The sequence below is a fragment of the Fringilla coelebs genome, assembly GCF_963513975.1.
Source record: "Fringilla coelebs genome assembly, chromosome: 2".
Taxonomy (NCBI): domain Eukaryota; kingdom Metazoa; phylum Chordata; class Aves; order Passeriformes; family Fringillidae; genus Fringilla; species Fringilla coelebs.
This window is the reverse complement of record NC_140029.1, coordinates 63,086,135-63,100,060: the sequence shown is the minus strand read 5'-3', so window position 1 is coordinate 63,100,060 and position 13,926 is coordinate 63,086,135. Positions and strand designations below refer to the sequence as shown.

The following is a 13,926-nucleotide window of genomic DNA, read 5'->3' as shown; positions in this document are numbered from 1 at the left end:
CCATGTTTACAGGGAATTAGAAGGAAGCAGTGTTAGGGCAGTCACTGAACTCTGGAACTTTCTGAGGCAACTGGTCTCGGCCCGTGGTTAGACACCTCAACCTCTAAAAATAAAAACTGTAACACTTCAATCACATCATTCTCATTTCATGATTTGCTCTTTGAAGCCCCTAGGAATTCAGTTTCACGATGCTAAGCGGAAGTGCATGAGAAACAGAGCTCACACTGCACAGCAAATGGGTAGCAAGGGCTAACTAAGGTTTCAGCTAATACTTCACAGGGGCTAGTCCCCTCACAAGGCATCTTCCCTGATCAATCTGCCTATTTGCAACAGTCCAAATGTATTATGGACTAGAAGAGAATTTTATATTTCCCAACATTGCTTCTGACAGCTCAGAATCCTGTTTGCTGATATAGCAAGTTAAAAGTCCACAATATTTAAGACTGATGGATGTGTTTAATTTTTTTACCCTAAATACAGTATATAAAAGGAAGCACCAAAGGAAGAACAGTGTTTTCTAGCTATTAAAAATAGCATTTACTTAAAAAAAATTTCAAATGTTGAGAAATTCAGTATCACTTCCAAAGAAGCCTTTTTAACCCTGAAAAAGTACCCTATATACCCAGTTTTGTGTAAATATGGGCACCACCGTATATCAAAACACTGTGACAATACAAACTTGAGCTGGAAGAGAAATTAAAAGATATATCTCAATTAGATCAGATTGGAATGACTTAGTCAGGAACCAAGGACTTGGTGGAAAAAAATCTCTACAACCCCAATCCTTTCCATATTTTATCCTCTACTTCAAAAAGAGAAGGAGAAAAAACAAAGCCAACTGCTATTTTTTGCTATAGAATGTAAACTACAGTCTGAGTCTGTTTCTAGATAATATCATTCTGCCTGCTCTAGAAAGTATATAATTCTGTAACATACAGAGAGCTCATAGACTTTACCCACTTATGGCAAAGTCTCAATCTCTGGGGAATAGAATATGACAGACTACTTTAGTGGGAAGGGATCTATGATGATCATCCAACTGCCTGACTGATTGTGGGCTGACTAAGTTGATATTAAGGGCATTGTCCAAATGCCTCTTAAAAATACTGATAGGTTTGGGACTTTAACTACAACTCTAGAAAGCCTGCTCCAGCATTTGACCACCATCTCAGTAAAGAAATGCTTCCTAGGGAAAAAACAGGTTTCAGCTAGCAGAGGGTGTACCTCAGATAACTTATTTGCCAAGAGTGTTATTGTCACGTACTTTAAGAGTGGATTTGAGGAAACAAAGGTAAGCACTTGGAATCTGGCATTCAGGTCATGGCTTACTCAGCATTAAGTGTCTCCTGTCACAGAGGAGGGGAGAGATGGGGCCATGCCTGGGTCACAGACACTGTTCAGGCATAACTATACCCTTACAAAGCTTATTGACTGATGAGCACACAGACCCAGGTATCAGACCCATTTGCAACAGACTGCACAGAAAAACCAAGCTACTTCAATGCTTACAGCTCCAGGCAATTTGCACCTTCTCACCTCATAAAAAAAGAGAGAGAGAACAAAAAAGTACAGATCTTTAGTCACCTTCATACACCATGAAAGGCATCATCTTCTGGACATACTTATTTCTCCCCATTGACTGTATTAGCAACGTATGGTGACTAACTGACTTCAAATTCAATTTTCATGTGTCATCCAATTCTCCCAAATGTCAGTTTCTGAACAGTTTAATTCAACAGGGGCTGAATGCCTCAAGTATCTTGGGAGGAATCCACTGTATCAGAGACCAAAATTAATCTAGGATTCATATCATGCACATGAAAACAGACATTTTAGAGAGAAAGGATGATTACTGAAAAGTTTTATGAGGATGCTTCATTCCACGAATTTTCATACCAAACAGAAATGGAAAAGGCTATGAATTACACAGCCTTCACTCTTGTTTCTACATTTATTTTCAAACAGAAATATTAAAAAAATCACATCTGAATGGTAGTATAAATTGTGCAATAAATCTGGTGCTGCTTTCTTCTCAACAAAAGCAGCATAGTATTCATACACTACATCAAAGAATTTTGAATCCTCACTTTCTGCTGAGAATGATGGCTTCTTCTAGGAAATTTAAAGCAAGCTTTCAATGCACCTGCAATCAAGGATACAGTTTAAATAGACTAGGAAAAAATCTGATCTCTAAGGCAAAAAAAAAAAAAATTTACACTCAACTAAGAAAAACTTCACCCTTCCTAACTAAAAAACATGATTAAGTCAGATAGAGGAAGTCTCTACTAACCTTGAGTCATCAAGACTTACGTAGTTTTAGCTTTTCTTTGCGATGTTTTGGGTTTTTTTTAATCATAGCCAACAAGCAGTTAAAAACTTCCATGGAAAAGGTTTTTCTGTATATGGAATGTCTCATATAAGTTTGATTATGTATTTTGCAGTGATGGTTGCTACACAAAAGTACTAATCAATCCTGGGGAAAAATACAGCTTGATAATGAGGTTCCATAAGCTGGCACTGAAGCATTGCATGCCTGAAAGTTCCAACGGTTCCACTGAACACCACTTCTGCTGCGCTTCAGTGCTGTGAAGTCACTGAACAATGGAAGAATAATTGTCAGCTAAAACAAACTTCAATGAACCTCCAAAATGAGAAATTAGACATATCTGCTAATTCAATAGAGCCAAAGGGGAAGTACAAAAAAAAAAAAAAAAAACCACAACAAAAGGCAAAAAGGACAGAAGCAACCATGCCCATACTCTGTTCTGTGAAATCAAAGCACAGATAAAAGAAAGGCAAAGACCACAATATGGAAAGTGATGGAAAGTGAGAACAGTTATAACACTATATGTTGTTAAACAACTTTTAACACAGATTTTTTTTTTCTTGTTGAGGAAAAAGATCATGAAACATATTGCAGTTCTAGGCTTGATTTTCAGCAGCAAGATGAAACCAAAGCAAGCTGGAACTTGATAATGTACCATATGGTTTTCAGAAGCAGAAGTGCCAGAACAAAAACCTAGGAAACTCATTTAGCAATCTAGTCTAGATTTATATTTCCCAGCACCATCTCCACCATTATATTTTGCTGAAATGTAATACGTAAATAATCTGAAAGCCAGAAAAGGGGATTACTTAATTTGTTTTATAGCCATCTATTACTCTGCTGACTCAAGGCATCCTCCTATGACAACAAGTTAATGATAACAACTTTAATGTCAGAAGTTTAAATATTTAAAGAAGAAATTGGTTTTAGGAACACTAACTTGTAGATTTGATGTTAAATACCTACTTAAACCCACACACAATATACACACACACTACTCATATATACATACAGAGTGGGATTTTTGGAAAACTCACTAAAACATCTAAATTTCTCAATAAAATTTGGAGGATAAGCATCCAACCTCCCAAGCTAGAAGTGTTACTCTACCCCTGTACCTTGCCAAGAAACAAAGTCAACTAAAGGTCAAACACTACGTCCCATTCCCCAGAGAAAAAGAAATGGTTAATAAGTACTGGGCTACTTTGAGAGTGCAATCTATATTTTCTGGTAATAAAGGACACATAGGTCATACAGGAATGTCTCACTTTGCAACTGCTAGCTTTAGTGGGAAGGTACTGAGAGGGTCCAGAACTCCTTGGCTGCTGTACACTTGTGTCAGCAATTTACTGATTTGTTTTGGAATAGCACCGGGTGCTGTAGCAACTTTCCAAAACAATTTAACATAAGTGTGTTAAAGTAGTTTGAACTCTTGCCTCTTCTTTTCCTCTCTTTCCACCAAATCAGGACTCACATAACCAAGCACATCCTTCCTGTCCAGCCTCAGCAATAATCACTAAAGCATCACTGCACTAGTTACCCTTATGTGAAAAATCCTCAAGCACTTCTGTCCTCATTCCATGTCTTCCCAGTTGGTTTCTATCAACTCTTATAGATCTGCTCCATTCTCCATCCTCAACCTTACTCACCATCAAGACCATAAGAAGTACATTATCCCCTCATTCTGAACACAGTGATAGGAAGGTAGGAAGGTAAAATCAAGCAGTACTTCTGTGCTTAACAGAGGAGGAGGAGCCAGCAGGCTTGGTCTCTGCTTTTTCTTTTCACTGGTTTTATCCTATGAAAGTAAGAGTAGTCCCTTGCTCTGTGGGACAGAGAACCAGGCAATCTCCCACAACAGCACTGAGTGACATACAAACAACGCAGTTTAAGTTCCCCATGTTTTCTGACTGAACACACACACTCCTCTAACTTTGTGGATTGTTTTGTTTTAAATCATGGTGGAAAGTTACAGCTTTAACCTGATCAGACACTTCCGCTGTTTGAAGCATATGACCTTTCATCTTAACGTGTTCAAATATTTGTACTGCTATTTCACATTTACACTGCTAGCAGAACTTCAAGTATTTGAAATAGATTATCATTTTGAAGATATGAAGTGTTCCAGAAAAATACGGAATGGTCTGTTTCCATCTGGTAACTCAGTTATGCAGTATAAACAATCTAAGTCACCATAATTACAAGAGTTAATTCTGGTAAAATGTAAGAAGGGGTAAATTGATTTAAAAAATCCTCAGATGTTTTACAGCTGAATAAAAACTTTCAAGTTTAGTATAGAGTTAGCTAGTCTAACATAGAAAATACCAACATGGAAGCAAAATAGTTAAATAAGGAATCTCCTACTGGTTTTCAGAAGCAAAGTACTTAAATAACCAATTTTCTACTGGTTTTCAATACCTTTTCAGTCAGGACTGACCAAAACTAATTAGTTCGGCTACAGACCAACTTATACGCTATGAATACAGAAGAGAATATCCATTTCTTTACATGGACAATACAGGTCTGAATTTTGATTGCAGGAATACAAATTTTGCTAGCTCTACAGGTTAAGTTATATTTTATGCAATCCAACACCAATGCTGTTACGAAAGGAACTGGAGAAGTACTTTTCGTACACCAAGGAAGTAACCACTACAAAATGTGTGTACTGTAGCTAAATAGAAAGACTTACAGAAAAATGAGTCACTCCACCATAAAGGCAAAAGTCCTCTTCCTTCTTATAGTTTCAAAGTTCAAGGAAAAACAAAGGAATACAATGAACTAATATTAGAGTTTAAAATATTTAAAAAAAAAGACCAAACACTACAGTGTTTTGTAATTGAATACATCAGACTTTCAGATGCAGTATCTACCCCTTTCATAAGCACCATATAAAACAAACATACATGATTTTAAGACTGTTTTATATAAATAAGCAACTGCCTGACCTTTCTGTGGCCTAAGTCTTAACTGGGCAACCTTGACACACAACACAGTCCCTGCCATTCTGGATTTCCCATAGTTCAGATATACAAAGTATTTTCTACCTACTCATGGCTTTCAAATCACCAGATGCAAAAAGGGTTTCCATGGAAGTTTCCTGCCACTGAACAAATGCACTTGCTGACTCTTTATGAATCTTCTAACAAATGCAAAGGACAGAGAACGAAAGTCGCAACTTTCATTCAACATTGTGAAACACGAACAGGAGACAATGTTGTGGTGCTAAACTGCCAGTTATCATGAAATGGGGAAAGAAAAGAAAATTACTTTCTTTATTGATGACTAATGCCCAATGAAAATTCTCTTTTTTAAAATACATGTGATTACTACCAGTCCCAGTTAAGACCGTAGTCGTAATGAGCTGCCTTTTGTTTCAAATGAAAAAGGACAACAACAGCATATATGTTGTTTTTTTCATTAGAAGACTAACATAAACTCCCACAGATTCATTTCTTTGAAGAAATACTTTGCTTGTTTTCCAGTTTCAGTCTTTCTTGGTCAGAGAAAGAGACAGCATTTTAAAGAAAACATATATCCAAAACAACATTTAAACTCACATATGACTCAAAATCTTTCATGATTACAGTGTAAGGTTAACAGAACAGTCTGAGAGTCTTATCTTTATGGAAGGCAGAACAAGTAACTCGGTATCAACTGTGTTTGAAAGGTCATGGTGAACAGGGGAAGATCCCAAGGACTAGAAGAAAGCAAACGTCAGTGCTATCTTCAAAAAAGGACAAGGAGGAGGACCCAGGCAGATAGAAACTGGTCAAGATCACCGTTAGCTCTGGGAAGATGAGCGGACAAAGCTTTCTAGAAGCAACTTCCAAATGCATTAAAGACAAAAAGGTGATTTGGGGCAGTCACTAAGGATTCACAAAGGGTAAATCACGCCAGACTGACCGGAATGACCTTCTAGAGTGAAATTACTAGCTTGGTGAATGAGGGGAGAGCATAGCTAATGTTTACAATGATTTCAGCAAAGCTTTTGACACTTGTGAATAACACAGAAACTGATGAAACACAGACAGAGCATAGGCACCAAGGTAGACTGAAAACTGGACCAAATGCCGGTCTTGAAATGTTGTGATCAGCAGTGCAAAGTCTAGCAGGCAGCCATCCACTGGTCACCTACTGCAGTGGCTGACACTGGGGCAGACAAGGACTATAATCTTCTTTAAAGATCTGGATGATGGGAAAAGTACATCATGAACAAGTGACACAAATCTGAGTGAAGCAGCTGATGCACTAGATGGTTGCAGTGACATCAAGAAATACAAATTCAACAGGTGTCCAGGCAGACACTAACATAAAAAAGCAAGTCCCACCATTCAAGCTACCCTGTTGTAAGCAAATATCAGTCTGGAGATCATAGTTATTAGCACATGTTGTGCCCCAGCTACTATGTTCTACCATAGGGAAAGGTTTATTCACCTTAACATCATGCAGTAATATAAATATATAACTTCTAAACTAAGACACAATCATGGCTTGACAACTTAGCAGCTATTTGGTCCCATTCTTCCATGAAGAAGTTCTTCCACAACACAGGTTTTCTGCTTCATACGTCTTACAAATCTTATCTCTGCACCAGTTCTGCCTTCACCTCAATCTCTAACACATGCGTATACCTAAAGCACAAATATCCTCCAGATGAAGGATTATTATCTTTTACAATATCAACATGTCAGTGATGTTTTGGAAGGAAAAAAAAAAAGTACTGATGTTTCCTTACCTGTTGTGCTCCATCCCCGCTAACAATAGGGGAAGTCAGAAGAGGGATTTCACTACTTATTATTGAAGTGGTATCCAGTAACGGTGGATGTTCTGCCATCATTGATGGTACACTAATTCACAAGATCACCTGCAAAGGAAAGTTACTCAGATGGTGAAACTATATCAATATTTCTGAATAATTATCCTTAAAACTTGTCTCACTTTAGAAATAACAACAAGAACAACAAAAGAAGATTATGAAATTACACACCGTAAGAAAGTATGTTTCCACAACAAGCAGCAATCACACAAGCCTGAAGACGAGTTTTTGTCAGCTGGTAGAAGCCTTAGTTATATGCAGAGGGCGGTTTACACCCCCTCTAGCGGCTGAACCTCAGAAGATGATAGATCACTACCCTGGAGCTAACAAACCTGAATCTTTAAACTTTGTGACAAACCAAGGCTTCAGTAAACTGGCACTGCTGACAAAATGCCTACAGAGGTAAAAAGAAAAAAGAAAAGAAAAGAAACACCGCATTTGCTTTAGAACCTACATGTATAGTGTCCCTGTTTATGTGACTGGTAAAAAAACAAGATATACTAACAGGGACACTTACTTTTTTTTTCTTTTTTAATAATCAACCCACTTTTCCTATTATTATAATGGATAAATACTTTAGGGACAACTCATTACTAGGAAATGTCCTAGTGAGGCACAAATAAATGAATAATAATAATAATAAATTATTATTAATTCTGCACAATCTGACATATCTTCATTTTATAATTTATTAGATCCAGAAATAAAACTGTCTTACTTTGATAACCAGTGGGCCTTTAATCAGCGGCTAAAACTTGGGGAGGAAGGGAAGAGATAATGCCCACACACAAAATTGTAATCCCCATAACCATACTACAAAAAAGCCCTCACTTGCGCACATTGAAAAGTTACAAGAAACCTGATAACAAGAAAAAAAGCCACAGAGGCGAGAGGCCCATGAAAGCAGTGATACACTTTAACTGAGGAATATCACATAACAAGGTTACAGAAAGCAGGATTCAGCTGAACATTCCTTTCAATTATATTAACAAGTCACAAGGAACATGTTTTCTGATATTTTACATCTTAATGCTATATGAAGACTGGATGGAAGAATTAAGACCAAAAAAAGCTGAAGATTACCATTTTTCCATGTTGGAAATAAGTACTGCAAGTCTAAGAAGCTGCTTTTCAAATTGCATTTAATTTTATTAAAAAAATATCACTAAATTACATTGGTTTACTGTACTGGTCTTAACTCAATCCCAGCTAGACCTAGTACACTTAGCTTCTGAAATAAAAAAGAATTAGATCAACAAGAATTGAGAACTGATATTTCTTAACAAAACAGAAAGACAGATGGAAAGAATTCACTAGGGGTGAATGGCACATTCAGAATTCCCACAAGTTAATCACATTTTGCATCTGGAAACAGTGCTTTACATCAAACATAGACATAAGGACTAGGCTGAGAAGAAGCTTGTACAGTATTTCTAAAGCAGAATTGCCTCTCTTAGCCAGTACTTACAGTAGCCTGGTAAAAAAAAGTAAATACAATTTTAGAGTTATACAGCCTGACAGCCAGCATTGTTACAGGCTTTTATAAGTTTTGTCTTGGTATCATCTAGCTACTGAAACTCCCTTCAAAGACTTCCAAACTTCTAGTTCAGATATACTGTCTACTCATAAACAGAGACATTTACTAGTTACAGCATTAACTTCAAATGAAAAAAATACCTGATGGTAATGGAAAAATGGAAGGAGTGATAATGGAATAAAGTCGGCTTAACGGCACTAACTTCAGTACCAAGCTCTAGAGATATTTGGTTAATCAGTACCGCTTACTGCTCAAAGGCATCGTCTAAAACTTCATCCCACCCAATGGACTGCTTTCACTTGATTGCCCCTCTAGGGTGGATGTTGTAGCTCTGCTGTGGGTTGAAATCTGCAGTACAGTGCTCTCAGTACAAGAGGAATCCCACACTAACAAAGCACTACAGGTCTCTTGTACAGAATTTTTTCCTGCTATCCAGCCTAAACTTCTCCTGGTGCAACCTGAGGACATTTCCTCTTGTGCTATCACCTGTTACCTGGGAGAAGAGACTGATCCCAACCTGGCTCCACCCTCCTTTCAGGCAGTTGTAGAGAGTGATAATGACTCCCCTGAGCCTCCTCTTCTCCAGACTAAACACCCCCAACTCTCTTAGCAGACCCTTCCCCAGCTCCCTGCCCTTCTCTGAACATGCTCCAGCACCTCAGAGTCCTTGTAGTGAGGGACCAAGAACTGGTTGAGGTGTGCCCTCACCAGTGCCAAGTACAGGGGGACAATCCCTGCCCTGGTTCTGCTGGCCACATTGCTGATACAGGCCAGGATGCCATTGGCCTTGGCCACCTGGGCACACACTGGCTCATGCTCAGTTGCTGTTGACCAGCACCCTCAGGTTCTCTTCCACTAGGCAGCTTTCTATTTTCCTGCACTGCTGTTTAATGATTTGATTTGTATGAAATGAGGTTCCCACAGGCACCCAGGTGCTTAGGTCAACACTCCACTTTCAGTACCCAGTCTTTAGTGCCTTAACTGGGACATAGCTAAATTCCATGTCTGAATTCAAGCATTTGATTTATTCTGGAGACAGAACACACTGCTCATTGACAAACCCTGACAGGAGGTACTATGTAGAATGATATTCCTGACACCCTCTACAACAATAAAAGTGCTACCTGTCAGACTGTGTAACCAATCTAGGAAAAAAAATGTTTCCTTGACAATACAATATTAGATTTCTCTGCAATGTCACTGAACTAGTCTCAAAGACTAAAGGTTTAAACTTCACACCAATGTGGGTCTATACTACACGTTCATCAAAAGCCTTTCCCCCATCAGCAGTTGGGAGGCAGCAATCCGTACAAGTCAGTGCACATAATACGGTCGCACAGTTAAGATGTGGCATGTTCACCCACTGCAGGTGCCTTTTTGTTTTGCTGTGAGGACAAAGAAAGATACCAATTTGAAAAGACAGAATGTGTGGTAGGAGGAGAAGTCAGCTAAAATGGATTAAAGGTTGGCGTCAAGACAAACAGAAGTGCTCAATAAACATGTCTTGGAAATAAATTATATCACATTCAATGCAAGGACCTCAAGTGTGTGCAGAGTCTTTAGATCAGCAGATCCCAGTAGCTTGCTTCAAGACCTCTTGACAACATTTACCTAGACCTTTGAAAAAGACTTGCAAAAAACCTGGGTCCTAGGAAAGTCTCAGAGGTCTGGAAGAAAAGTAGTTTGCATTAAATACTGTGTTGGAAAAGGGACAATCTAGTCCCATTAGCAAACAATAATCTGAGACCAACACTGGATGCTATTTGTAAAGAACTAAAATACAATTAAGATTGACTGAAAAAAACCTTGTCCAATTAACTTCATACAAACTTTCTGGTGATGGATATTGCTGAAAAAGGTACTAATAAGTGGACTGGAAAAACAACCTTAAAATCCTACTTGGCATTAGAGAGCATTTCTCTTCAATAGAAAGACAGAACAGATGGATTAAAATAGAATGGACAGTCCTTAAACATTAACAGTAAATACAGAATTGTTGAGCCATGTGAGTTTCCAATAGCAAGGGAAGGTATCAGTTCTTGGCTTCTCATTACAAAACATGTTTTTAACTTGCCTCTCAAAAAAAAATAAAAAAAAGGAAGTCAAAAGGAAGTCTGGAAATGACAAGCAATGACAGTGATAAGAGACTGAGTTATTTCAGTCAACTAAAATGCCATGAATAGCTTAAAAAGTTAGGCATAGTAAAAAGTATTAATGCATAAAGGTAAAGATGCTCTTTCTAAAACTAAAAAGAATGAACACAATCCTGTGAAGGGTTGATTTCGACAAGGACAGAATAATAAAAGTGGACAGTCAAACACAAGCTTGCCAAAAGGCTTTATCAGTTATATCAACAGGTCTACCTCCCTTAGCAACATGGAGGGGAGGATGTTTTTCCTGCCTCTGGCTACAAATACCTACCATCTCTACTGGAATAACTTCACAAGCTTTGTCTCCAATTTTCTGACTTGAAATTGCTGCTAACTGTTCCAAGTGTGAGCAACAACTTCTTGAACATGTTGTTCCATACTGAAAATACTGAAAGCAGAGTATGTGCATACTGCAATTTCAGCCTTAATCCTCATAAAGCTGCCCCAGATGATGTAACTGTCCTCCAACTCCATCTAGTTTCTGGATATACTCAGGACTTAATGAGAGCTCAAGAAAAACAACTTGCATTTGGACAACAGGTAAGGTTCAGCCTGCAGAACCACTACAAACAACTCATTAGCCTATCATCAGATTTCCTGCACTATTGAAAACTTTGATGCAGCAGCCTTCAGAAGGTGTAAAGTAACATGTGGGATGAACCAAAGGATTTATTTAAGGCCTACTCACTGCACCATTCTTGTGGACATTACAAGGGACCAGACTAGGAAGAGGACACATTAGATGAATAGAGAGATAATTCTCAGTTGCTAAGCACAGAAGCAGTTGAGAAGTAATTTGCTACTGGTGGAGCATTAAATGCATGCTTATTTACAAATCTACACTCTTTCATGCACAGCAACAACTGCTGCATGAACAAGTATTTCACTTCTTGTCTTGCTACTGCATATACTGAACCAGTAGCAGACATTCAAAGTCAATTCAGGACTGCAAACTCAGTCTACACTGAATCTGCCCTGAGTCTGTTCTACAATGCAAGGAAAGTATAGGGTCTCTTGAGATTAAAACCAATATGACTTACATTGTAAGTGGGGCTATTGCCCACTACCCCCACCTGAACTGCTATTTGAAAATATCTTGAAAGAGTTTTCTGAAGCCTGTCAAAGCCGAAACAAACTAAGGGTATCTAAATTTACTGGATGTGATTTGTTTATACTCCAGGACTTATGCCTGAGGAACCTTTAAGGAATGAATTACACTAACAAGGCAAAAGGCTAAAATGATGTCAAAGCTCGCAAACTGTGTTCCACTCCATAGTTCAGTAAGCAAGTTTGCCTTCCTGAACTGTAACGACAATTTAACTCAATCCTTAAATGCCTTCAGATTTGGTCCCTTATAGTTCCTGTGGCATTACCCTCAAATTGTAAAGCACAATACAACACTGCTTTTCACAGTCAGTTGTTCACTGAGGGTTAAGGAGTGTTGTAAGGCTGAGATCACTGGGCAGTACATTCAGTGCATTTCCTCTGCACATGCAAAGGATCAGCATTTCTCTAAGAGACTAGCAGCTGATCTCAAGGATAGTCTCTGAAAAACACATCAGCATTGTATCAGCTGGATCACCAAGGTAAAACATGAGACAGCAGCACATGTCCTGCAGCAAGGAAGGCATACGAGGCTGTATTAGCAGAGTAGTACAGCCAACGGGCTGAGGGAGGTGATTATTCCCTGCTATTCAGTGGTAATAGGCTGGAATCTGGAATACTACATTCCGTTTTCTCTTCTCAGCCACCTCCTCCTCCTCCCAGTGTAAGAGAAATGCCATAAAGACTGTTTCTGGGCTTAGGCCCATGAAAGACAGGGAGAAGCTAAGAGCACTAGAGTAGCCAGGGGTCACCTGCTAGCTGGATACCACTGCCTGAAGGATGCTGGTTAAGAGCCTTAAATCAAACTCTTCCTGGAGGGGTGCTGCAAAAGCACAAGTGTTTGGACGATGCTCTCAGACACAAGGCATGACTCCTGAGGAGTCCTGAGCAGTGCCAGGAGCTGGACTCTATGATCATGCCAGGTCCCTTCCAACTCACCATATTCTGTGATTCTGTGATGGGCATGCACTGCAGTATTGGAAATTTTGTCTGATCATAAAGATAAAAAAAAAAAAAAGATACCTTGACAATGAGAGTGGTGTAGCACTGGCATACCTTGCCCTGAGAGGCTGCAAAATTCTTAATCACCAGCACAAGACACCCCAGCACAAGACAAACTCTTGGCATATGAGAAGAAAATATTTTTTGTCACTGAAAAAAAACCCCTTTTAAACACTGGTTTTCATCTCTATCATATAATTTTTCTTCCATATGCTTTATTGTATAAATATATCAATAAAGCAGCATATGCATATAATTTAAAAGATTACATATATTGGAGGTGCATGCTTAATACATTCTTTACTTACAGGGTGCATGACCAAAACATTTGGAGACCAGTGCTGTAGAAAATCAAAACCTGACCATGTAAGGTCCTAACAAAGGGCTGGAAAAGGCAATCTCCAAAGACCCTGTCAAGCAGAATTGTCCTATGAATTCCAGAATATTAATCAAACAAAATGCAACACATAATGCCAAAGTTGAATGATTCACAGTAGGTCAGAACCCAGAGAGAGGACCACAGCTTGACTCCAAGCTCCTAAAAGCTATCAGATCCTCAATTCAAATTTCAAAGCAACAATGACAATGATAATCAAAACTCAATCTTGGACACCTAAGGCTCAAACTTTGGAAGACATACGCATAACTCTGTCCATAATAGAACTGCTTTATAATCTGGCCTTTCTCCTAAAAGAGGAAGGCTGCATTAGAGGAAAGTTACAAATTAAAAAATTACACTTTCACATGGACATCCTTCACAAACAAGCTTTCCAGTTCAGCTGGGATATAGGCACTACCATGATAAATGTAATTATAGCTAGTAACAGTGCTGTGTACAAGAAAAACATAGGGACCATTCCCTTCCTAGAGATTCACTGCTTCTGGTTATTGAGTTTGATACAAAATATAATTAATTGATTTATTCACAACTAGAGGACTTATAAGGCCACTCTCCACAGTGGAATCACTGTTGCCTAGTGAAGGAGAA

General features: G+C 38.5%; 1 protein-coding gene across 3 annotated transcripts in view; it reads right to left on the bottom strand.

The window, feature by feature from the left end:
• FNDC3A (fibronectin type III domain containing 3A) overlaps positions 1-13,926 on the bottom strand; it is a 110,673-nt gene that overhangs the window by 86,537 nt on the left and 10,210 nt on the right. For 2 of the 3 annotated variants that reach the window (XM_084201464.1, XM_084201463.1), the window contains exon 2: positions 7,065-7,193. In XM_084201464.1, the coding sequence (XP_084057590.1) occupies positions 7,065-7,166 (102 nt within the window). In that variant the 5' untranslated portion in view covers positions 7,167-7,193. Of the gene's footprint in view, positions 1-7,064; positions 7,194-13,926 lie in introns of those variants that run through there. The other variant, XM_084201465.1, reaches the window with a different exon arrangement.